A 23,108-nucleotide genomic window follows, 5' to 3' on the forward strand; every position below is an offset into this window, starting at 1 on the left:
AAAAAAAAAAAAAAAAAAAAAAAAAAAAATGAGAGCTTGTTACTGGAGGGTCCCATGTGTGTGGGGTGAGCAGTAATCCCAGTCTTCACCTGATGAAATTCAGGGCTCGTGGTCCCCCAGTCCCTGGGGAAGAATGCCTGAAGGAAGATGCTCTCGAGAGCAAGGAACCCCAGGCTGTGCCAACCTCTAGGCTTGGAACAGGGGCCTCCTTCAGCTAGTCATCCTGGCTTTGTTTAAATTAGCCAGAAAGAAACGGCTGTTAACGTGGAGGGCCCAGGAAGCCCTATATGACTGACTGAACATTCACAACTGGATGTTTGTAGTTCAGCCATCCTTGGGTTGCCAGTGGCTGATGCTCTTCCCTTTCTCAAAGGCCAACTTCCTTTTTTCCAAAGAGCACTGTCCTGACACAGGTCTGGGGAAAATGAGTCAGTGTGTCCGTCTCTAGGACCACAGTTGTCAGAGTCCAGTCGGCCTACCCTGTCCCAGGCCCAACGTGGCTGCCCACTGGGCCAGGGCCATACTTGCTTTTTGTTAATGAGGTTAGGGTAGTACAATTTCAGAACGTGGGTGTAACCATTCTTGTTTCTCCCCAAGAAATCCTAACCAGATAGATGAAAAGTCCCCTGCGGCTTTCCCAGGCAAGCCCCGCATGGAGGGCCGGTTAGAAGTGACTGTTCCTCCAGGGCCCTGCCGGGCTGGCCGCAGGAGCACCGGCTTCCCCGCTAGAGAGCTGCTCCCTGGCTCCCTGCCTCCTGCCCCAAAGCCAGCTGCTGTTTCCTGGCTCACCGCCCCTGTTCTTCTCTCTTTTCTCTCGGCTACAGTTTGCTTCCTCAGGGCTTTTTACTATCTGGCTCCTTTGGTTTCTGATCTAGTGGCCTTTCTCAGTTCCCGTATCAACAGCTTTAGTTGTACGCCCCTCCTGCCTTTGAGGTGAGATCGAGCCCTCATCCCCACCCTCCTCCCTGCCACCATCGCAGTCCTGCCCCCGCCGCCTCCCCTGTGGTCCACCGTGTTGTGTGTCGGCGCCGGCGTCATCTCCGTACAGCGTGCCATGCCATCGATCGAGTCCCAGCCTCCCTCCTCCTTCCACTGTCACATCGGTGAGCGCGGCAGCAGGTGGCCCAGTACTGACAGGCTCACCCGTCTGACCCTGGTTTCTTGGTTCCACCTCCTCATAAATCGGTTGTTTTATAGAAGTAACGGCCGGCATGGAATCATGAGCAGCTCATGCATGTGTGTGTACGAAGTTTTGAACTGATATATTTCACGGAATTATCTTGATAAATCTTAAAGTATAAAAAAAATGCAGTTTGCAATGTACCAGAAAAAACACTTAACAACATAGATTTTTATGGAGCACTTCCTAAGTATAGGGCACTGTGCTGAGGATTTGACACGGGGACCTTCAAAGTAAAGACTATATCTCATTTTTGTGATGAGGAGGAGGAGAGGTGTAGGTAGGAAGTTGAATATGAAGAAGGGAGGGGAGGAAGGCAGGAGAGCAGGACGTGAGCAAGGGGTCCACACCTGCTGCCACCTGGTGACATGGTCAGGAAAGTCCCTTTGTTTCACACTGAAACTTGCAAAGACATTTGAGTGACTGGTGAGAGCTTAGGTGAGTGTGTAGGAGTGGTGGACAAGCTGGTCAAGCTGGGAGAGGGGCCCAGCCAGCCCACTTCCTGTGCTCACCAAGTGAGCAGCTGCTCTGGGCCGCTGAGGTCATCTGCCCCGACCTCAGGAAACGCCCAGCCCGAAAGCAGGCCTCACAGTCCTGTGCACGAACAGACACGAGCAGCTGATTCACTCCAGCATTCGGCCCAAGGCTCGGTCTTTTCACCAGGATATCCCAGAGCCCATCGGGTTTAGGGTGAAGGAATCAGGCAGATGCTTGTGTTTCCGGCTGATGTTACTAGACAGGGCTGCTTTTGATTCTAAACCAATAGTTTTCATAGTGTGTTAGTGGCGGAACGCCTTTATCAAATGGAATCTTGCACAGACTCAGAATCTAGCAAGTAGAATGGAGAGTGGAGCTGCTCAGTCCGTTAGCCACTCCGTGGCATAAAAGCTGATGTTCTGTAAGGCGAAGTCAGGGAGAAGGGGGAGTTTTCTATGCAACTTTAACACACCGGAGGGGAAAGGTGCTACCCCATTGAGGAAGCCAAGGAAGTGGGCGTAAGTTGGAGCAAGACAAGCCCCGAAGATGGTGATGCCCCCTGGCCTCTGCCAGTGGGGGCCGAGCGCGTGGTTGGTGGTCAGCGAGGACGGCACCAGGGAGCCTGTGACCTCGCACGTGGGCCTGCCAGGGGTGCATGGGCATCAGCAGTTCAGGCTGGTAGTAATTTGAAGGGGATGAAGGGGAAGGAAAAGCCCCCTGAGGCCAGGATGTTAGGCTGGAGAGCTGGCAAGCTGAGGCCACCCCAGGGCTTGGTGGGGGGGTGGGTGCCAAGTGAGAGGAGCCCACCCAGACCCAAGGGGACACAGGAAGCAGGACAGAGAGGGCCAGTCACAAGCAAGGCTGAGCACTGGTGTGGGCTGGCAGGCTGGGTGGAGAGGCAGACAGGCAAGTATCAGCTGCGGCCATCCTCTGGACCCATAGAGACACACCTGGTCTGCAGGGTCAGCCAAGGGAATAATACTAGTGAGAAGCCAGCCCAAGCCCTGAGGAGACTGGAGGTGCCGCGTGGCTACTGTTGTGTCCCCGCACTGCGTCCACACTTGCTGCTTGCTTGGTCTCGTCGGGGCAGCCGTGGCTGCAGCCGCTCACTCATCTCATCCCTCATCCTCATCTCTCGTGCTTCCTACATTTGCCACCTCCCCGCCCACCCCCAGCGCCGGGTCAGAGCTGCTCAGCCCCCTCCGCTCTGCCCTCTGCAGGACGACATGCACAGGGTCATTGACCGACAGCTGATGGACACGCACCTGAAGGAACAGAGCCGGCCTGCTGCTGCCCTCTCCAGGGCCCACGGCTCGGGGCGTGGCGATGAGCCCAGCACCGCTGAAGGCAAACGGCTCTTCTCATTCTTCAGGAAAATTTAAACTGGGAGGAGTCAGGCCAGCAAGGATGGGCGCACTGGAGGCGACTGAAAAGGGGGCATGGGCCGGGGCCCAGCGCACCATGTGTGCACGCCAGACCCCACCCCCGGGCCAGGCTCAGCAGCTGCACTGCCCACCCGCACAGGGGCCAAGTCGTCCAGGAGGGCCCGCTCGGCCTCTGAAGGCTGCTCTCAACAGAGGCACAGGCAGGAGCCTTGTCCCCACTGCCTGGCCACACCCAGCCTGGGCTTCCCTGGGATCTGCTGCTGTTGAGCAGGGCTCAGGCTGCCTCCAGAGTGGCCCCTTGGTTGGGCTCTGCTGCTCAGACCTGATGGATCACAGCCCACTCTGCCTACCCATCAATGACTCCCGTGCCCAACCCCAAGCACCGTTGCCCTTCTGCTTTGGAATACAGGGAACGGAAGAAATGGAGGCCCTTTCTGCATGCCTCAGGAGGCCCTGGCTGCCCCCAGCTGGTCTGAGCCACGGGGGCCTAGTCCTGCAGGGCACCAGGCCCCAGCCTGAACCCCAACCTCCAGCAACCCCTGGCCCAGGGAGGAGGTGGCCCCTCACCCGCGTGCATGCACCTCTGCTGGAGCACCTACGGGCCAGGAGCCCCAGCCTGCGGGGCCTGACGGCTGGGGCTGTTCTTGCACTCGGCCACAGCGGGCCCTGCCGGGGCTTGGCTGAGGCCACCCCGAGCCTGAGAGGAAGAAGGGCCTGCCCCAGCCCCGCCACTGCTGCCCTCCCTCCCCCACCCCCTCCAGTGCAGGCCTTCATCCTCAGCGCGGCCCTCTGCAGGCTTAGCCCTCAGCCCTCTCCCCTTCCTGGCGCCGGGGCTGAGAGGGGTCTGCTCCTCCCACAGGCCCCTGGCACCCCTTACCTATACAAGTTCTTGGCTCGGCCAAGCAAGTCCAGGCCACAGAATGGCTCCGGAGGGGTCTGTGATCAGCCACTCCACCTCAAGGGCAGTGTTGGCACCACGGGGTGGACGCCTCCAGATGCTGCCCACCAGGCCCACAGAAGGACCAGCCCGGCAACCCAACTCCTAATCCTTCCTCAGCGACCACTTCACCTTCTCTGCTGAGGCCTCGACTCAGAGGCGCCTGGACTGAGCCAGCCCGCAAGCCGCTTTACAGAGGCTCGTCTCCCTCCCTCACACGGGAAAAGCACAGCAGGGATGAGTGGAAAGAATGTACCTATAGATATGTACATACCACAGTGCTGTAATTTTGTATGTAGCAATCATGTAAATACATGTACGGATTTTATAATATACATATTATATATGAATCTATAAAAGCATATTTTTAGAAAAACAGCGCACCACTGCTTCTTTTGAAAATAGTCTCAAGAATAAAATGAATTTCTACAGAGCTTCCTGCCTCAGTCACTGGGTACCTGGAGGGGGTGTTTGGGCAGAATGCAGCTTTACGTTTTTGAACCGCTGGCTGGCTGGCTGGCTGTGAAAAAGCAGTGATAGTGAGTCACCCATGCACCTGGGAGGTCACCTCATGCGTTGGTGCAAAATCAGTGGATTCAGCCAGGAAAAGGCACCTCCCCTGGGGAGTGGAGGCAGCCCATCAGTGACGGCTGTTTTGTGAGCAGTGACCCAAGGCACCGTGTCTACGCCCACCCTGGCCCCGGGCTCCCTGCCAGCACCGCAGCTGCCCAGCTACAGGCAGGCCCTGCCAGCACCGCTTACCAAGCCGTGAGCAGGTCCAACAGCTTGGCACAAAAATCACTGTAGGCAAAGCTTCTGCTGCATCCTTCTGGGCACACGGAGAATAAACATGGCATTTCCCCTGGCATCTTACCACGTGTGCTCCCAGCCAGAGGGGAAGCTCAACCCGGACCCACCTTTCATGGAGAAAACAAACTTGGCTTCTGAAAGCATCCCTGAGCCTTGATGGGCATCTGTGCAGGACTCAGACCAGAACAAACAAGAGCTGGACACAGTGGGTGGGAAGCAGCCAGGCCCACCCAGAGCACAGCTGGAGGAGAGCAAACAGACCCTGGAAGAAAATCTGGCAGCTTGAACCTTTATTTTTAGTATTTTTTTAAAAAGCATAATTAGAAACTTTCAATACAGAAATAATCCTAGCAAACCATTTAAAAGTTTTGTTGTTCAACAGGAATTTCACATCAGGTCCACCAGGACGCCGGACCAGCCCTGAATTCCCCCTCCCCCACCCCCCATTCATGCGTGTGACACTCAGCGGGACAGGCACGCTGTCATCACCAAATCACCCCACCACCTGGGTCTGGATGTCCAGTTGCCAGAAGCCACGGTGGCTTCTAGCCTGGGCTGGAAACTTCCAGGACCCCCTCCTCTTGCCGCTTGAATCTGCAAGCACTGCCACACCAGTGTCACCTGAGAGCCGAGCAGTGGCCCAGCCAGGAGGCCTGAGCTCTCCACACCCTCCACGGGACCTGTGGTCGCCAGGACGGTCCTGAGGATGGAGACCACACTGTGGCTCCCAGCACCCCAACCAGACAGAGCTACTTGCTGTCACCCCACAGCACCACCTTCCCAGGCCCAGCGCTCCCACCTCATCCTGTGGCTCCAAAGTGAAGGCCTGTCACACAGAACTATGGGCACTATGGGCTTTTGGCAGTTTGGGGAAGTGGAGAGACAGGTCAGAAGAAACCCCCAGTTTTTATTGATTGAAAACCCATCAACGGTGACATGGAAAATGTGCAGTGAGATCTGTGATGTGATTGTCCAATCAGGGCTTGGCCTGGAAATCACCTAGGAAAGGAAATCTAGTAAAACACATCACGGTGTTGAAATAAATTATTCCCAGGTTACGTGATCCTTTTAGGGGAAAGGTGAATGAAGCATCTCGAGGGTGTGGGGGTGACAGTCATCAAATGCAGACAACCCTGGTTTTTCCTCCAGGGCACCACGGTGGGTCAGAGCCGGCTCCCAGCCCCAGCGGCCATTCCTTCCCACTCACTAAGAAATCCTCATGCTACCTTTGTACTAAAACAGTCCTGTCAGTGATTCCAAGGCTGCCTGCGTGCGGCTCAAGACATCGTCCCCACAGCCCTGCGGCCCCTGGCACCCACTCCCCACACTCAAAAGGTGCCTGGGGCTGCGCTGCATCGGAGACCCAGGACTCAGCGGGAGGCCCTGGGCCGACAGAGACCGGGGTGGGAGGCCCCTCCTTTCCCACCAACAAACCACCGGGAAGGCAGAGCCGCTTGGCCAAGAGCCCGGCTCCACGACGACAGGAAGCCATTCACTTTTTCTAAAAACACTGGACCCAAAGTGGGGCGGCCACAACTTTTGCTGCTGTGCCAACCAAACCTCAGTAAGAGAAAAAGAGTATGAGGAACTTAATTCATTTGATTTGGCTTCATTTTTCTTTATCTGTTAAAATGATGCTCCTTAGTCCCCCTGCAAGCCCATCCCTGCACAGACACACCCCTACCTTTCTGTTGGAACCAAAACAGGTTGGTATATAAATTAGAAGCCATAGCTCCCCTGGGTTTGTAGCTCAGAGGCATCTGGAAGGCAGGACAAGAAATCCGTTGGCCAAAGGGCAGGAGTGACTCCTTCTGTGGAAATGAAGGGCCAGGACTCTGATGGGAACCCCAGGCCCACTTCAAGGCCAGGTTTCCCCAGCTGCCAGAATGGTTACAGGATGGGATGGGGAGGGGAGGGAGCTGGGCCGGCAGAGGCCCCGGACAGGGGTGAGCCCCTACATGCCAGGGACAGACACCGACAGCCTGCAAGAGAGAACGAGTCACGTGGAGCCCACTTCACCAGCCCAGGTTGGCAAAAGGTATGTCTAGAATGTAATCCTGTCCCCTCAGGAAGCTGCTGACAGTAAGTTGGGGTCGGGTGGGGAGGGGGTGTCGCAGCAGGCTGGCATTAGGGAGGCAAGAGCCAGAGCAGGACAAGGGTGATGCGCTGGTTAAAGCAATATACATTATGTACAAACTCCGGTTAATCAGTCCGCTCGGCTGGCAGCGTCCTCGCCGGGCCCAGGCGCCTTGGCCGGGGGGCAGGGGCGCCAGAAGGGAAGGGCAGGCTGTCCAACACCTTCTTGGCACTCGAGGGGGGAGGGGAGGAAGTGCCGATGGCGCCTCCCGGTACAAAAACGTGGAGAGAATTCTTTAAATAACGGCACGAAACAGTGTCCCCCGAGGAGAGGAGCCCCCTGGCCTGGGGCAGGGGGAGTGGCCGCAGTGCAGTCTCTGCAGTGGGCTGGGGGCATTAGCAGCAGCGTTTCTTTCGTTTACTGTTCTTCGTGAGCTTCACCACATCGTTCTGTTGTTGCTGCTGCTGTTTCGCTAAGTTGTCTTTCTTTGCTCGGAGGACCAGCTCTGTGATGCAGTTGAACATCTGTGAGGGTGAAGGAGGCAGGGCGGGCCTCAGACCAGCGTGGAGGCCCTGTCACAGCGTGGCCACCTCCCTGCCTCCCCGGGCCCAGCTTTCTAGTTCTACTGGTGAGTTTTTTTGTATGTGTATCTTCAAACCCTATCTAGAAGGAGGTGGTGAATTATAAAGGTCAAAGAGGAACAACATCAAAGACCTTTGAGCTACGTCTCAGGGAAGGGGTTTTCCAATCTTTCTCTTAAAGGAGAAAGAGCTCCTTTCCTTCAGCTGGACTCCGGACAATACAGATAAAGGTGCCCCTGCGACGGACCAGAAGCACCCAGAGCCTGCCCACTCCACGCTACCTCCCTGCACACCCTGCCTAGAACCTTCCCCAGACCACCCCACAGCTCTCCTCCACTCCCGGGAAAGGTAGCAAGTACGTGACATAATTTGCTTCACTCATTCCCGCAACCCGGGAGGCAGAGGCTCTCACCCCACCCCAATCTACACAAGGAACAGTGGAGCGTGGAGAGGACTCAGGGCCCCGCCACAGGTCCCTAAGTGGAAAAGCCCACACTGTGACACTAGCCTGATGCAGGCGCCCGGGGGTCCCTGCCATCAGGCAGCCCGAGCCCAGGATGCAGTGGGATCCGGTGCCCCTGGGCTCCACACCCCACGGGCAGGACCCTCCTGAAGCCGTGAGGGCAGCCAGCTTGGGCTTGTGGCCAAAGGTCCTGCTTTTCTCCAAAGACCCACAAGCGCTTTCCAGCAGCTGCAGCATTAAGTGACAGGAGGCTGCCCCGGTCCAGAGGCCCAGCCAGTCTGAGGGGATGTGCCTCCCCAGAAGCCTCGGGGGGCTCGCCCGGACACCCACCCAAGCAAGCTCTGGAGGCCACAGGAAAGCTAGCTGGTCTCTGCAGGAGGCCAAGGCCCCAAGGAAAGCCAGAGGTGACAGTGGGGAGGGCAGGGGAGGGACGGGGAGGCAGAGGACTGAGTGGACACCGTGCATGGCTGTGGTGTGGAGCACGGCATAGTTTGACTCAGCTTCTCATGAGCGGAACCTGTTTCCCATTTGAAACATGGGACTAGTTTACCTCAGAGGACTGTTGAGATATGAGGTGGCACCTGTAGAGAGCCTAGCACAAGGCCTGGCACACACAGGAGGCACTCAATCAACGGCCGTTACTATGACGTTTTCTGTCGGCCACCTGGATGACCCAGGCAGGCCAGGGTTGGGCAAGGAGGCCGTGGTGGTGGAGCAGAGCTGGGCCGCGCTCACCCCCCGCCCCTCCGGTGCAGGCCTCACCTCTTCCACGTTGACATTCTCCTTGGCGCTGGTCTCAAACAACTGGATCCCCATCTGCCCGGCGAATTTGTAGGCGTCTTCTGTCTCCACCACCTTCCGCTCAGGGTCGTCATTCTTATTCCCCACTTCAAGGCAAAGCAGGGTAAGCCCAGCCCCGTGGGAATGCCGTGCCACCCTCCATCCCACTGTCTACCCTGCTGGGTCCAGCCTCACCTAGTATCCGGCACACGTCATCACAGTTCTGGTTGATTTCGTGAAGCCACCGCTTGACGTTGACAAAGGATTCGGCGCTGGTGACGTCATAGACCACGATGACCCCGTGGGTCCCCCGATAATATCTGTAGGACCAGGGTCTGCGTCAGAGCTTCAGCCTAAACAAGAGTAGCCCCTTCGCAGGACCCGCCTGCCTGCATCCAGACAGCGGCTGGGAAACGGCGAGGGGACGAGTGCTTTCCCCCAACACGCCCGGTGTCTCCTCTCCCTCCGGCCTCGGCTGGACATCCAGAGCCCAGCCAGCAGGGAGGACGCCAGCAGCACCGCTGCTCTTGCTGCCCCCCAGGCACGGTAAGTAGGGAGCACGCGGCCCTGCAGTGGCCAACCAAATTGTTCAGAGGCTGCCAACAGCTTGAAACTTCTTTGAAGTTGTTTTATTTTTAAAATTCAGGTGATGTTTGCATTTGACATCATATTACCACTGTCCTCTTTTTTGGGGGTTTTTTTTTTTTGTTTGCGTTACACGGGCCTCTCACTGTTGTGGCCTCTCCCGTTGCGGAGCACAGGCTCCGGACGCGCAGGCTCAGCGGCCATGGCTCACGGGCCCAGCCGCTCCGCGGCACGTGGGATCTCCCCGGACCGGGGCACGAACCCGTGTCCCCCGCATCGGCAGGCGGACTCTCAACCACTGCGCCACCAGGGAAGCCCAATGGAATGGCATTTTACTATGACAGATTTGAGGACAGAAAAAGGTTTTGAGTGTTAAAAAGAGGACAGTGGGCTTCCCTGGTGGCGCAGTGGTTGAGAGTCCGCCTGCCGATGCGGGGGACACGGGTTCGTGCCCCGGTCCGGGGAGATCCCACGTGCCGCGGAGCGGCTGGGCCCGTGAGCCATGGCCGCTGAGCCTGCGCGTCCGGAGCCTGTGCTCCGCAACGGGAGAGGCCACAACAGTGAGAGGCCCGTGTAACGCAAACAAAAAAAAAATGCCATTCCAAGAACGTGCACCACTTGGGAAGCCTGCCAAGGTCTGTTCTCACTCCCCTGGGGGCAGGTGGGCACCTCCCCTCCTGCCACTCCAGGCTTATCCACGCCGGGGGGCAGGTAGGGCATGGAAATGACCTGGGCATCAGGACGCATCCAAAAGCACAGACCCCGGCGCCTAAGGTCAGCTGGAAGGTCTGCAAGGCAGGAGGATGTGAACATTCCTCTCCAGACACCACATCCCCCTTCACTCACATGGTTCAGGAGGACGGATGGAGGACATCAACCCTGGAAGGAAGAGGAGGACTGAGCCTCACACTTCTCCAGAGAGCCTTCACTGACCCAGCGGCCAGGTGACACCCCCTGCCCTGACACGTCACATCACCCAGCACTGCAGAGATTCTCACTCACCAGGGGCTTCTGAGAACAAGGAGGGTAAGAACCACTGCCTGCAACAGGCCGTGCTCATGGGTAGACGGGGACACCCCCCACCCCGACCCAGCCCATAGCGCCTCTGCCCTCCTGGGGCTCATCAGGGCCCCAAGCCCGTAGGAAAGCAGCCCCTCCCAGGTGGCGGTTCCGAGGCACCACAGGCTGCAGGAGGCTGGGGCCGGCCAGGCAGGCAGGTGCAGCCGTGCTCTCATCTGCATGCCCATCAGCACCCTGGCCGGCTCCTCAGAGTCGAGGCCCGATGGCAGGACACAGGTCAAACGAGCTCCATCTATGAAAGGCCATGGGGCCCTGGGAAGGTTACTGCGTGCACCTCATGGCACCTCGGTTTCCTCAACTGTAAAATGGAGGTACTCAGACTTAACTCTTGGGGTGGATGGGAGGACTAAGGAGATAATACATATTTCCACAAGGGCCAGCTCTTTATTATCACTATTACTATTCCTTCAGTGACAATCTGGGCCCCCGACGCAGATGGAAGAAAACCAAGGGATAGCGTGGCAGGCAGCAGTGACAGCAGCTTCCCCAGGCCGGCCACCAAGGCAGTGAGAAAAGCCCAACCCCGGCTCTCCACCCTCAGACACCCGCTGACGTCCCCCAGGAGCTTCATCTGCCTGCAGCTCTGCCTTCCTGAGGACACAGCGCCCTGCCCTGGGGAGCCTGAACAATCAAGCCATCCAGGCCCTGCCCCCCGCTGCCCCCTAGAGCACCAGGTCATCACCTGTGTCCACCTGGTGGACACCCACCTGAGCGGGTGCAGGAGAGCATGCCGGGAACCGGTGAGGACAGATGATTGTCCCCCGCCAGCAAAGGACATGCGAGCAGTGGACTGTGTTTCCAGACCCTCCCTTGCTGAAGACAGTTGAACATGCCAAGAAATGCCTACAGCCGTGGCCCCAGCACAAGCCCCCACTACTCCCCGGGACCCTCCGCCTTCTCTGGGACCCAGACAAGGGGGTGTCACCCGAGAGAACCAGTCCGGAGCTCAGAGCTCGGTCGAGGAGGGCACCGGTGTGCTGGGCTTCCCACCTCCTCCTCCATCAGTCATCACGTCCACGCGCCACAACTTGGGTCTATGCCAGCACAGCGCGGGTGCTTCACACCCACGACCTTACTGATCTTTGCCACACCTGGTACAAGACAGGAGGGTCACCACGTCACCAGCGAGGACGTAAGGCTGAGTGGAGTGAACCGCTGCAAGTCACAGCCCAGGCCTGAGCCCAGGGCCAGGTACGGAGGGGGCTTCCCTGCCTCTGCCTCGCCCTCAGCACCCCACCCCAGCCCATGCCCCCAGCCGCAGCTCAGGGTCAGTGAACCCCAGCCACCAGGAGGCAAGAAACAGTGAGGGGGACAACAGGGCGTTCTCAGTAGGCTAACAGGATGCAATTTTATTTCCTCTTTTAATGCCCTGAATCAGAAAAGGCCACGTTATTGCCCCCAGATTGCCCCAATCCTTGGAAGAGAACAAACTCCAGGCTCCTTCCCTCAGCCCCCAGGCAGGCCGGCAGGCGTGCGGCACGCCCCCTTCCCGTGCAAACCCAGATTGCCTGCAAGCAGCGGAGTTCTCCCCCAGAGGATGAGGGAGGCAGTTCACCCTCTTCCCGACGCCCTGGAAGGAGCTGACCTCAGGATGGCCAGCCCTGTGCTCCTCTGCTGAAAGGGCTCAGGCTCCCCCACCCCACTGCCCTGCCTGGAGCATTTCTTGTGGCCACAGGCCCAGTATCCTCAGATGCCCTGATTTCCCTGACTGGTTTTAACCCACAGGAGGCACCAGAGCATCTGCCGTCTGCCCCAGCCCCAGCCCCTTGGCGGTGGAGGGCCAGCAGAGAGCAGGGCTGTGGACCAGTTAAAGGCATGAGCTTTGGCATCAGCCAGACCTCAGTTCAACTCCTAACCAAGCAAGCTAGGTTACTTCACCTTCTCTGGGCCTCAGTTTTCTTGTCTGTAAAATGAAGATAATCACAGGACTTTTTATCAGGATTAAATGAAATGAAGCAGGTAAAGTCCTTGGCGACAGTCCCGGCCCAGAGTAAGGATATCTGGGGTCGGTGCCCGTTCCTCCCGACCCCAGCAAGAGGTCTTGGTCTTATTCAGGCCTAGATGCTTGGGCTGCCCAAAAGCTCGTTATGTCTATCCTACCCCAAGGACCCCCTGACCCCAGTTGCCCTCCTTAGCTGAGGCCTCACTGGCAGCTGCCGAGACACAGGGGGCTCAGGCAGCTCTTCGGGAAGTAGTTGCAAGAGACCTGCCTTGGGCAGCCCCCAGGACTGGGGACCCCCGGGGTCTCAGGGAGTCACAGATCCCGGCACGTGTGCTCACCACAGGGCTGGCCCAGTGACAGAAGCCCCCCCGCTCTAGGCCTGCTCAGGCTCTGGCCCCTTGAAGGCCCTTGACCAGGGCCAGCCGGCCACCCACCCACCCAGCCGGCACCCCTGGACCCCCCGACACTCCCAGCCACCACCGTGGGGGCTCTTCGGCCCTCACACTTCCCACCCCTCAGATCCTGAGCCACCTCTGGATGGGTGGCCAGCCGGGGGTCTGCCCCATTTTCACCCTGCCAGGAGGAGACTTCCTCGTGCCTTCCCAAGAGCCCCACTCACACAGGCTCTGCTGGGGGAGGCAAAGGAGAGGCCGATGGAAGAAGCGACTACTCCAGGCCAGGCGCTGGCTCCTGCTCTGCACACACCCCAGCGTGGAGCCCAGGCGCTGCCCATCACAGGGAGCGGGACCCCCTCGGAAGCTCCTTCGTTTGTAAAACAGGGATGATGAGAGTACCAGCTGCAGGGAGCTCAATGGAATCATCCATGTTCACGCGTGGATGTCCCCAAGCACACGGGACTCGGCATTGAAGCAAATCCCAAAGACAAGCCCTCTGGGAAACTGAAGCATGGAGAGTTTAGGCAACTTGCCCAAGGTCACACAGCAGAGCAAAAATGTAAATTCCCAAGTGTCTGCCTTCATAGCCCTGCTCTTTCCTGGAACCTGTTCCATTAACCAACAGCCACTCCACAGGACCCCTGCTGTCTGGAGCTCCAGCTAGGTTTTCGTCCTGTTTACAGCTAAGAATCACAAAGGTACTGCAGCAGCAAAGGAGGACAACCCTCAGCGTGAGCTGGGTTCCCAGTAGACAGCTTTGGGGAGGCAGAGGAGGGGCCACCCAACGGCCTCCTACCTACCAGTGCTCCTTCCAGGCCTCCCAGCAGAAGGAAGCCCCCTCCCGGAAGTCAGGGTGGTGGCCGGAGCCTGCACGGCTGACCCCACGACCCCAGCTGTCACAGCTGACACCTAACAAGAGCACTGTCATTGCCTAAGTGTTTCACCACTGCTACCCCGTTTTAAAGACAAAGGAACCAAAGGACCCCGGACTGGCGCACGCTGTCCCGCCACGCCCCCTCCTCTTCTTGCAGCCTCAGGAAGAGGAAGGGCCCCACTCGACGCCACCCACTGCAGCCGGCAAGGAGCTCACCTCCCAACAACAGTCGCGGGGGCCCGCCCCAGTGGCATTTCTATCGTGACCCGGCCTTAGTGGCTCAACTGTGAATGTCGGTGGCAAGGGGTCTGAGCGGGAGCGGGGCTGGCCTGACTCACGTGGAGGTGATGGTGCGGAAGCGCTCCTGCCCGGCCGTGTCCCAGATCTGCAGCTTCACTTTCTCCCCGTTGATCTCCACAGTCCGAATCTTAAAATCCACTCCAATCGTGGTGATGTAACTGCCTGCACACACACAGATGTTAGCAGGGCCCACAGGCCGCCCTGGTCAGACCACGCCCTAAATGGCACAGGTGACCCTGGGCTCCACCTTCCCGCCCCGCTCACTCCAAGTGCCTGAAGGACACAGCCCTGAACAAAAAAGTCCAAGCCCCAAGGTGAGGGCAACAGACAGGATACAATGAAACAAAGTGATAAAGAAGACAATTTCAAGAGCAGTGAGTGCCACAAAGGAAATAAAACAGGGGACGTGACTGGGGGGAGGGGACATGCCCCTCTACTAGAGTGGTTGGGGCAAGGACACGTTCACTGTGGCCTGGGGATGCTGGGAGCCTATGATGCATTCCAGGCTTCTCTTTTCTAGTCCAAACATTTTAAATGACCCACAAAATTAACTTCCTAAAACATAAGTCATATGCACACTACTATACGTAAAATATATATATCTATATACAAATAAATTAGATCACTAATAAGGGCCTATTATATATATATAAAACAGGAAACTACTCAATACTCTGTAATACTCTGTATGGGAAAAGAATCCAAAAAAGAGTGGATATGTATATTTGTATAAGTGATTCACTTTGCTGTACAGCAGAAAGTAACAACAGTGTAAATCAGCTATACTCCAATAAAAACTAAAAAAGTAAAACTAAGTCCCGACCTGCAATTTGAAAAACACTGCTCCAGGCAGAGGAGACGGCAGCAAACGTAGCCGTGGTGTGGCGGGGTGGGGGTGGGGAGTGGCCTGAGGTCAAGCACACGGAGGGAGGCAGGTTGGGGGTGGAGGTGAGCAAGGCCAGATCTTGGCCTTTGTGCCATTTTCAAGAGCTTGGACTTTCTCTTGTGTGTGTGTGACAGGGAGGCATTGAAGGGTTTAATCCAAGCATGAGCTGCATTGTAAATAGCTCTCTTGGGGCATCTGTGTGAAAGATGGAGTTAAAGAGAATTTCTGGCAACAGAATAGTCCTGTCCAGGCTTACAAAGGCCCAAATGCTAGAAGAGCCCATGTTCTCACTCCATTTGGAGCTGACAGTGTGACCTGGTGCCGCAGACAAGACACACACACAACTGACTCTATCAAGTGTGTAGAGTGGCTAGGAAAGGTCAAAGTTCAAAGTGGGGTGGAGATCAAGGAAGGCTGTCGGGCGCAAGTCACATTTAGACCTGGCTTGAAAGAATAGGTATGATTTCAAAGGCTGAGATTAGCTGGGGGAAAGACATCCCACCCAGGAGAAAAGAACTGAGGCAGCACAGAGGACAAGGCGGCATCTGGCTCTCTGCGGGGACTGGATTACACCAAGGAGAGCAGCCCAGCACCTAGTGCTGTGGGCACTTGATACACAGCTGATGGCTGAATAAGTGAGTGAGCTAGTGAAAACACAAAAAAGCATGAACAGACAGCATGAGGTAGGAAGCTGGAAAGGTGAACTGAAGATAGATTATGAAGGCCAGTGGTTTTCAACAGAGGATTGTTGAGTCCCCCCTCAGAAGACACTTGGCAATGTCTGGAGACATTTTCGTTTGTCACAACTGGGAGGGGGAAGGGTGCTGGCAGCATCTAGTGGGTGGAGCCCAGGGATGCTGCTCAGCCTCCTTCAATGCACAGGACAGTCCCCACAGCAAAGAATTACAGGGCCCAGAGCGTCAGTGGTGCTACACTGGAGAAACCTTGCTGTGAACTCTGCTCACTTAAGAGAGGACCGCTGAGGTTTTTAAACAGAGGAAACCCTGCCAGAGACATGCATTAGCAAGATGAACTCAGCAGTCTGGTACGGGATGGGCAGGAGCTGCTGTAATGCTTCGGGCTGGAACCAACAGCAGTCTGAACTGGTAGTAGAAATGGAAAGGAGGAGAGAGGTTGCAAAAGAGAACCCTCCAAGAGTTGAGAGCTGACAGGAGGGGGAGTCAGAGGGACATAAGGAGGAAGAGGAATGTTTTCCAGCACAGTGAGAAGTGCCCACTAGTCACCATTCTCGAACAGGAGACAACAGCAACGCCAAAGCCCTGGTGTTTACTGAGAGATTACTTAGTCCTGGGGAATCCTCGCAGTAACCCTACGTGGGAGGGATGGGGATCGGTCCCACTTTTAAAGATGAGCTGAGACTCGGTCACACTCACGGTCACATAGAGACGACAACTCTTTCCAATGCCACGCCACCAGGGGTGTGCAGGGTCACTGTCAGGAGAAACCCACCTCTCCCTTCCTCAAGAGAGAGGCGTCCACCACGTAATCACTTCCTAAGTGAAGCTCGCCCCTCAATTGCATCACAGGAATTCCCAGAGGTAGTCACACATCAGTCCTCGATCAGAGAGGCCAAGACAGCCCGAAGCCTCTGCACTGAACCTGATGTGCTCGACCAATGAAAATGTGCCCCACTTCACCAGTGACCAGGGAAACACAAGACTGAACGAGCAGCACTTTTTGCCTATCAGCTGAGCAAAACTGAACACCACTAAGACCTAGTACCGATCAGCACTGACAAGGGGCTCTTTAGACCCCTTCAACTTAGTACAGCTTCTGTGAAAGGCAAACTGGCAGTACCTGTGAAAACTTTAAAAGCACATACCCCCTGACCTAGTAACTCCACTTCTATGCAAGAATAAACACACAGTGTGTCCCAAGAAATACAGCACCACTTAAAATAGAGGCAACCAGAAAGCATGCATGCATCAAGAACACTGTTTATGAACAATGTGCATCCCCGAACAGCCCAGGAAGCCGCACAGCCATTCAAAAGTACCACAGGTCTGCGTGTAGACGTGCAAGGATGATCCTCGATATGCCGAGAGGAAGGCAAGTGGGCGGCCCACAGCGTGTGGAGTCGAGTGAGAGACACATCACGCCGAGCAGAGGCTACCAGGGCACCCAAGGTGGGGGTGGGGCAGGGGGTGGGGAGCATCGCTCCTTTTTCACTGTACTGAGCCTTCCTGTTTGACACTTTATACAGGTATGTCCTAACCTGTCATTTTTTCTTTCTTTTTTAAATGTTAGGGCACAAAAAAGATCCTGAGTAGAAAAAGGATGGGCCTGCAAAAGGATTTTTTTGAACAAGATAGATGAAGACCGACCACAGAGACTTCTAACCTACGCCCCCTCCTCCTCCTTCCCTGTCTGGCAATCAGAATGAGGACTGTTCTGACGTTAGGCAGAGGCCAGGGTGTTCTGGCGCCAGGGGAAGGGATGTTAAAACCAAAACACCCGGCAGCATCCCAGGGACACACTCACCTGAGAAAGTGTTGTCTGCAAAACGTAACAGTAAACTGCTCTTGCCGACACCTGCAGGGGAGAAAGCAGGAGATGAGAGGAGGCCCGGGTCCCCACTCCAACCCCTACCCCTCTTCAGGGAGATGGTCCCGAGTCCTAACTCTTCAGAGGCACAGCAGCACCCATCTCCCTCCCCAACCAGCCTGCACCAGAACACCTCTCCCCTTGGATCTCTGACCTCTTCCTCCATCTCAGTGTAAGACACGAGCTGGGCCCGTGTGAGGGCCAGGCCCAGCAACCCCAAGGAAGAGACCCAACGACGGACACGAAGCAGGGGAAGTCCAACCAAGTGATACTGGTCCCAAGGTGTATCTAGAATGTAGTCCCTGGAAAACGCACACCACATGTGGAGCTTCGGTCTGGTGAGAGACAAGGGGCTGCATGGCTGCAAAGCACCCTGGAGATCCTCAGGGCCATTCTGCACACAAAGAAAGTGAGGCGCAGACAACGCGAACTGACTGTCGGCCACCTTCACCCCGGCCGATGCCACGGGTAGCTACATGGGCGGCGAGGGGGGCGTCTGCCTGACACCCGTCAGCCCGACAGCTCAGGGCGCTCAGACCATTTCACTTCCCACAGTCTCTCCTGTTCCAAGAACAGGCAGAACCCTCGTAAGGGTGGCTTCCCTTTACTTCAACACACGGCAGCTTTAGCCTCCAGGTGCACCTGTGCTGTGCCCTGTGTCCTCCTGTCCCCACCCCCGCCCCCCGCCAAGCCAGCTGGGTTGACCGAGCACAGAAGGAAAGCACTAACACACGCAGGGCACTACGTGTGGCCGGCACTCAGATGTTCCTGCAAGTCCAGCTGCATCTCTTAAGATGAGGTATCAGAGGCTCCAAGAAGCTACACGGCTGGTCTAGGGGCCTCGGCAGGGGCGTGGAGCTGGATCTGAATCCAGGGCTGTCTACCCTGGAGCTCCAAGGCTCTTGCCAATACGTGCTGCTTGTGAGGTCTTCTTGCATCTGCTTCGGGAAGTGGAACAAAAAACCCAAAGTGGCTCCTGTGTCCCATGCCTGTCAGAGTCTTAGCAGCAGTGCTATCAAAGCTAGACAAGAGGAGATCTTAACCCAGGGTCTCAGACCCCACGCCTACGGCCCCAGCTAAGCGCGAACTTTGAGTATGTGTGCCTGGCTGTGGGGAGGAACCCGTGCGCTAACCAGATACTCAGAGGGAGCTGCCGCTGCCCCATCCCCAGCTGACCCAGGCGTCCTCTCTGACGATCTCCTCTGGGGACCTCTCCAAGTGGGTGAGTCGCCCATTGATGCCCAGAAGAACTTGTCTCATGGAGTGAACCGGGGTCTGACAATCCTGAAGACAGGCTGGGTGCAGCTCTGGGCAGACAGGTGCCGCAGCCCCGGTCCCCACCGCTCAGCTGCAGCCTGCCGCGCTGGGGCCACTTCCTCTGCGAGGCTTCCTGCCCAGCCTGAGGAGAGCCCCAGTCCTGGGCTAGTCCCTCAAGGCGCTCTGCCCAGCGCCAACACCCCATCGGCCCCGCCGGCTCCTTGCTTCCTCCTGGAGCCTCCTGGCCCGCTTGCTCAGCAAAAACCTTGTGTCTGGGCCACTGGGCCATGAGTTCCTCTAGGAAGGAGGTCTCGCTCCACTTGCCCTGCACGTTCACGGGGCTGGAAGCTGGGCCCAGCACTCAGTAGGGGCCAACAAAAAACTGTTTAGTGAATTTATGACTAAGCCAATGCCAATCACAGACAGCCATGCTACCCAACGCTACGGCTGCAGCAGTAAAAGGAGCCCAAGCAGTGGTGGTCAAACTTTCGGGGGGCGGCAGAATCCTTTTTTTAAGTTAAATGGTATCTGACTCGCATACGTCTAAGGGTGGGGGGTGCTCTCTGCATGAAGCAGGGAATCAGCAGCGTCCCCCCAGCTTGGCCTCTCCGGGTGCCCTTCGTTCACCCCAAGCTCATCTGCAGAGCTGCTCAAAACCACTACAGTCACCACGTCAACGGCTGCTTCAGGCCAGCACCCACCTCTGGCCTTGCTCTTCCCCCTGAAAGGAAGGGAAACCCACCCAGAGAAACACTGTTTCCTAAATATCCCTGAAGAAGCCACCTTGGGAACACACGCTGCCACCATCCACCCTGCAGCACCCGCCCAGGGGAGGAAGTGACGGGTACCAATCTGCCTTCACCACAGCCGAAGTCAGCAGCTTTCCAAGGGCCGTGTCCAGCACGCACCCCGACAGGCCAGCCCCATCATCCTCGACCCTGAAGAGATCACAGGCCCTGGCCCTTGATGCCTCTTGGTAGCGGGAGACAAATTCTCTCTGCAAAAACCTTACCCACCACTCTCAGTCACCACTGCTCTCCCTGCAGCAAACTCCTTCTTGCCCCTGCCTTCTGCCTCTTGCCCTACACAGATGCTCTGGTCCTCAGAATGCCTCCACAGAAGCCCCCACCCTTGGCCGTGCTCCTCCCTTGGGCTCTAGTTCCCTCATCCCTCTTTGCTTCGGTTCTAGGCTGTTGGAGACCCTTAGACCTTTGAGTAAAGTGTTCTCAGGTTTAAGCCTGGCTCAGGAACTAATTCCCTGTATAGGCTCAGACGGGTCACCCCCGCTCCGAGCCTCAGTTCACTCATCTGTGAGGTCGAAAGCTTCAACTAGACCTTCAACAGCCACTGCGGCCTCCAGGTTCTAAGGATGAGTCTGGCTGGCCCCATGGATCAGACGAAATGCTGTTACAAACCAGAGCCAATGTCAGAAGAGCATAAGAGAAAGTATACAACCTTAGACACAAACAAGAGCTGCAAAAGCTGAGGAGTTGTATTCCAAAAGCGTGTACAATGTGGCAGAGTGGGAAGGAGAGCTCTAGATTTATACAGAAAGAAACAAACACCCATTGAGGGCCTACTGTTTGCCAGGCCCCACACCAGCTGCTCACAAAGCATCATGTGCATTAACTCCTGGCTTTGCCTCTGAAGAGCTGTGTGACTTGGGGCAAGACAGCTACTCTGAGCCTTAGTTTCCTTATTTGACAAACCACACAGGCAATGTGTAAGGATCAAATGAGAGAGTGTCTATGAAATCGTTTGAAAAACCTTAAGGAAGCATCACATAAGGAGCCAGGTTCAGGGGAGGGCGTGATGTTAGTCTCCTTGCTCAGTTGCCAAAGCTTAGTTTGAACTTCCATGGCTACCATCTCCCAGCCTCATAAGCATTGGGCTTTGAGTATCAGCTCCCTGTCAGGAGAAATTAAACCGTAAAACATCCGTCTCCTCTACACAACATAGTCTTACACTCTCGGACTGAACAAGGAACCAGGTCACATAAATCTTGACCCAGTGAGTCTTCTCCCACACCTAACTTCTGAGTGAAAAATCAATACACCATGCAAAATGTACAGTGAGAAAGGGGCCAAAACCATCCCCTGGGTTTCACCAAGGAGAAAAGCCAACAGGGTGCATCCTCTGGCTAAGCTTATGCTTTTCGTTTTTGTATATCAACACACAGGCCCCAGATGTCTTGCAGAGGGATAGGGACCCTGACCATAGTAGCCTGACTTTAACTCCAAAAGGAGAGAAATCACCCTGGTGCCAGCCCCTCAGAACCAAGGTGAGGGCTGAAATCAAAACCTGAAAGGCATAAGCCTCAGGACCCCATGAAATGCCCGAGGCCATCTCCAAGAGCGAGGCTACACAGCTTGTCTGGTTTTCTTTCATTCAAACCACAATGAATCCATCCTCCACCTTTCTAACTCCTGCCCCAGCCACAGCTACTCTTCATCTCCCTAGTTAGCCCCTAACTTTTCTCCCTTCCACCAGCAGCCTCAGAAGCCTCAGCCACCCTTCACCTGATCCAAACCACCAGCCACATCCCAACCCAGCTCCGCAGTGAGACCACGACCCACCCACCTTCCTGGTCCAGCTATGACACTGTCACAGCACCCCCACATCAGGGTCTGACAACCCCTTTGATTTGGTCCCTCTTTCCTTAACAATCCATGGGTTCCACCACCAACCTGGTCCCTGCCTCCAGTAACATGACACTGCTGCCAACGCTCAACTCAGGTCTGGTCTATAAGTCTGGCACGTTCCCAAGCCTCCCTCCCCATCATAAAATCCCAGCACCTCAGCTATCCTCCCATAAACCTCCTGGGGCCTGCCTCCCTGACCCCTTGGTCACCCCATAAACCTGCTTACCTGCCACACTCCAAACCCTCCACCCTGGGACTTCCCTGGTGGTCCAGTGGGTAAGACTCCACGTTCCCAATGCAGGGGGCCGGGGTTCGATCTCTGGTCGGGGAACTAGAGCCCACACACATGCCGCAACTAAGAGTTTGCATGCCGCAACTAAGGAGCCCGCCTGCCGCAACTAAGACCTGGCACAGCCTAAATAAATAAACAAATAAACGTTAAAAAAAAAAAACCTCCACCCTTTCTCAGAAACCAGCCTATCTTTTCTTAAGACACTTGATATTCATTCATTCGTTCAGTAAGTATACATTAGGCATCTACTGGGTGTGAGGCACTGCACTAGGCACTGCAGAGGGAGCTAGGAGCTCTACAGGAGTGTATAAGTGGTCAAAGCACTTTTGTAATGTTGGCCAACCCACCTCCAACACGCGTCTAGCAGACAGGATGTAACAGCAAACACACACTGAGCACTCACTATGTGCTCGGCTCTGTTCTGAACACTGTGTGTGCATTATCTCATTGAATACTCAATCAGCCCAGTGAGGCAGATCCTATTACTATTCCATTTTACAGATGAGGAAATGGAACCATACAGAGGTAATAATGCAGCAGGAATGTACCAGGCCCTGCGCAAAGTGCTTTACCTGTCTTACCTCATTTAAACCTCACAGGAATCCCATGAGGCAGGTTCTGGGAATATGCCCATTTTACAGAGGAAGAAACCGAGGCTTACAAAGGCTACTGATAACACATCAACAGCTAACATCTACCTGGAGCTCACTTTCTGCCAGGTCGAGTACTAAGCACTTTTCCAGCTGTATCTCATCCAATACTCACACCACCCAGCGAGGCAAGTCCCCACTTCTCAGACGAGGGAACTGAGGCTCGGAAAGGCAAAACAACTCGCCCAAGGTCAGAGTGAGGAAGCTGGTAGTCCCAGGACTCGAACCCGGGTCCCTCCAACTCCAGAGATCGCGCGACTTGACCAAGGTCATACATGAGGCAGGGACCGGCGCGGCGAGTGGACCAGGCACCCAGCCCCAAGCCCCGCGCACCCGGCTCCGCAGCGCGGCACCCCAGCCTCACCTCGGCGCTGCCCGGAGCCCCTCCGCGCGCCCCTGGGGCCGCCGGCCGCCCCGCCCGCCCCGCGCGGGCCGGCACCTCCCCGCCCGCCTGTCCTCCCCGAGGCTCCTGCGGGCCGCGCCCGGCAGGGCCCACGCCGCCTCCGGCCGCTGCGGCCCTTACCGCTGTCGCCGATGATGAGCAGCTTGAAGAGGTGGTCGTAGTCCCGGGCCATGGCGGGCGGGGGAGGCGAACGCTAGCGGGCGGGGTCGGTGCTGGCCTCGCGTTCCGCAGCTCCCTCCGGGGTGCTCCGGCAGCGGCGGATCCACTTCCCGAACAAACAGCCGGAACTGACAGAAACACCTCCCTCCGCTCCCCCTCCTCCTCCTCCTCTTCAGCAGCCGCCGCCGCTGCCACCACCTCCCTCCTTCCCGCCCCGCCCCGCCACTGCGCAAGCGCAGCGCCTGGCACCGCCTCTGCGCAGCCGCGGTCGCGGCTAGCCGCGCCCTCTCCGCGCTCATGCACGGCGCATGCGCCCTGGCAGGGTCTCGCGGGCGCTCACCGGTCTTCTCCGCGTCCCTTCTGTGGACGTCGCCGCCACCAGCCCTCC

General features: G+C 56.6%; 2 protein-coding genes and 1 long non-coding RNA gene across 5 annotated transcripts in view; 2 read left to right on the forward strand and 1 right to left on the reverse strand.

Moving 5' to 3' along the window:
- BICDL1 (BICD family like cargo adaptor 1) overlaps positions 1–3,053 on the forward strand; it is a 25,328-nt gene extending 22,275 nt beyond the window's left edge. The window contains exon 8 of the mRNA XM_028484700.2: positions 2,878–3,053. Within this exon, the coding sequence (XP_028340501.2) occupies positions 2,878–3,039 (162 nt within the window). The 3' untranslated portion in view covers positions 3,040–3,053. The remainder of the gene's footprint in view (positions 1–2,877) is intronic.
- A 1,994-nt stretch (positions 3,054–5,047) lies between these two features.
- On the reverse strand, positions 5,048–22,870 carry RAB35 (RAB35, member RAS oncogene family). 3 transcript variants are annotated; one of them, XM_024121052.3, is made up of 6 exons: positions 22,682–22,870; positions 17,255–17,305; positions 13,905–14,028; positions 8,886–9,010; positions 8,673–8,797; positions 5,048–7,390 (listed from the first exon to the last, which is right to left on the reverse strand). In XM_024121052.3, the coding sequence occupies exons 1-6, from the start codon at positions 22,731–22,733 to the stop codon at positions 7,262–7,264; spliced, it is 606 nt and encodes a 201-aa protein (XP_023976820.1). In that variant the 5' UTR covers positions 22,734–22,870; the 3' UTR covers positions 5,048–7,261. The 3 variants fall into 3 exon arrangements, with proteins under 3 accessions (XP_023976820.1, XP_054938644.1, XP_023976821.1); XM_055082669.1 differs by lacking the exon at positions 22,682–22,870 and having other exon boundaries at positions 17,255–17,574; XM_024121053.3 differs by lacking the exon at positions 8,673–8,797 and having other exon boundaries at positions 7,284–7,390.
- LOC129391847 (uncharacterized) lies at positions 9,047–17,236 on the forward strand. Its single transcript, XR_008616607.1, has 3 exons — positions 9,047–9,236; positions 10,131–11,546; positions 17,021–17,236. It is a non-coding gene; the product is annotated as an uncharacterized lncRNA (long non-coding RNA).
- Positions 22,871–23,108: the final 238 nt, after the last annotated feature.

Source organism: Physeter macrocephalus, unplaced genomic scaffold (assembly GCF_002837175.3).
Source record: "Physeter macrocephalus isolate SW-GA unplaced genomic scaffold, ASM283717v5 random_214, whole genome shotgun sequence".
In the NCBI taxonomy this organism is placed as follows: Eukaryota; Metazoa; Chordata; class Mammalia; order Artiodactyla; family Physeteridae; genus Physeter; species Physeter macrocephalus.

Bases quoted from the DNA above. Each gene is read 5' to 3' on its own strand.
- RAB35 (XM_055082669.1), bottom strand. From the start codon at position 17,483: ATGGAGGAAGAGGTCAGAGATCCAAGGGGAGAGGTGTTCTGGTGCAGG. The intron at 14,029-17,254 runs GTGAGTGTGTCC...GTGTGTGTGCAG, and splicing joins TGCAGACAACACTTTCTCAG to GCAGTTACATCACCACGATT. The intron at 9,011-13,904 runs GTGAGTCAGGCC...CTGGTCCTACAG, and splicing joins TTCCGCACCATCACCTCCAC to ATATTATCGGGGGACCCACG.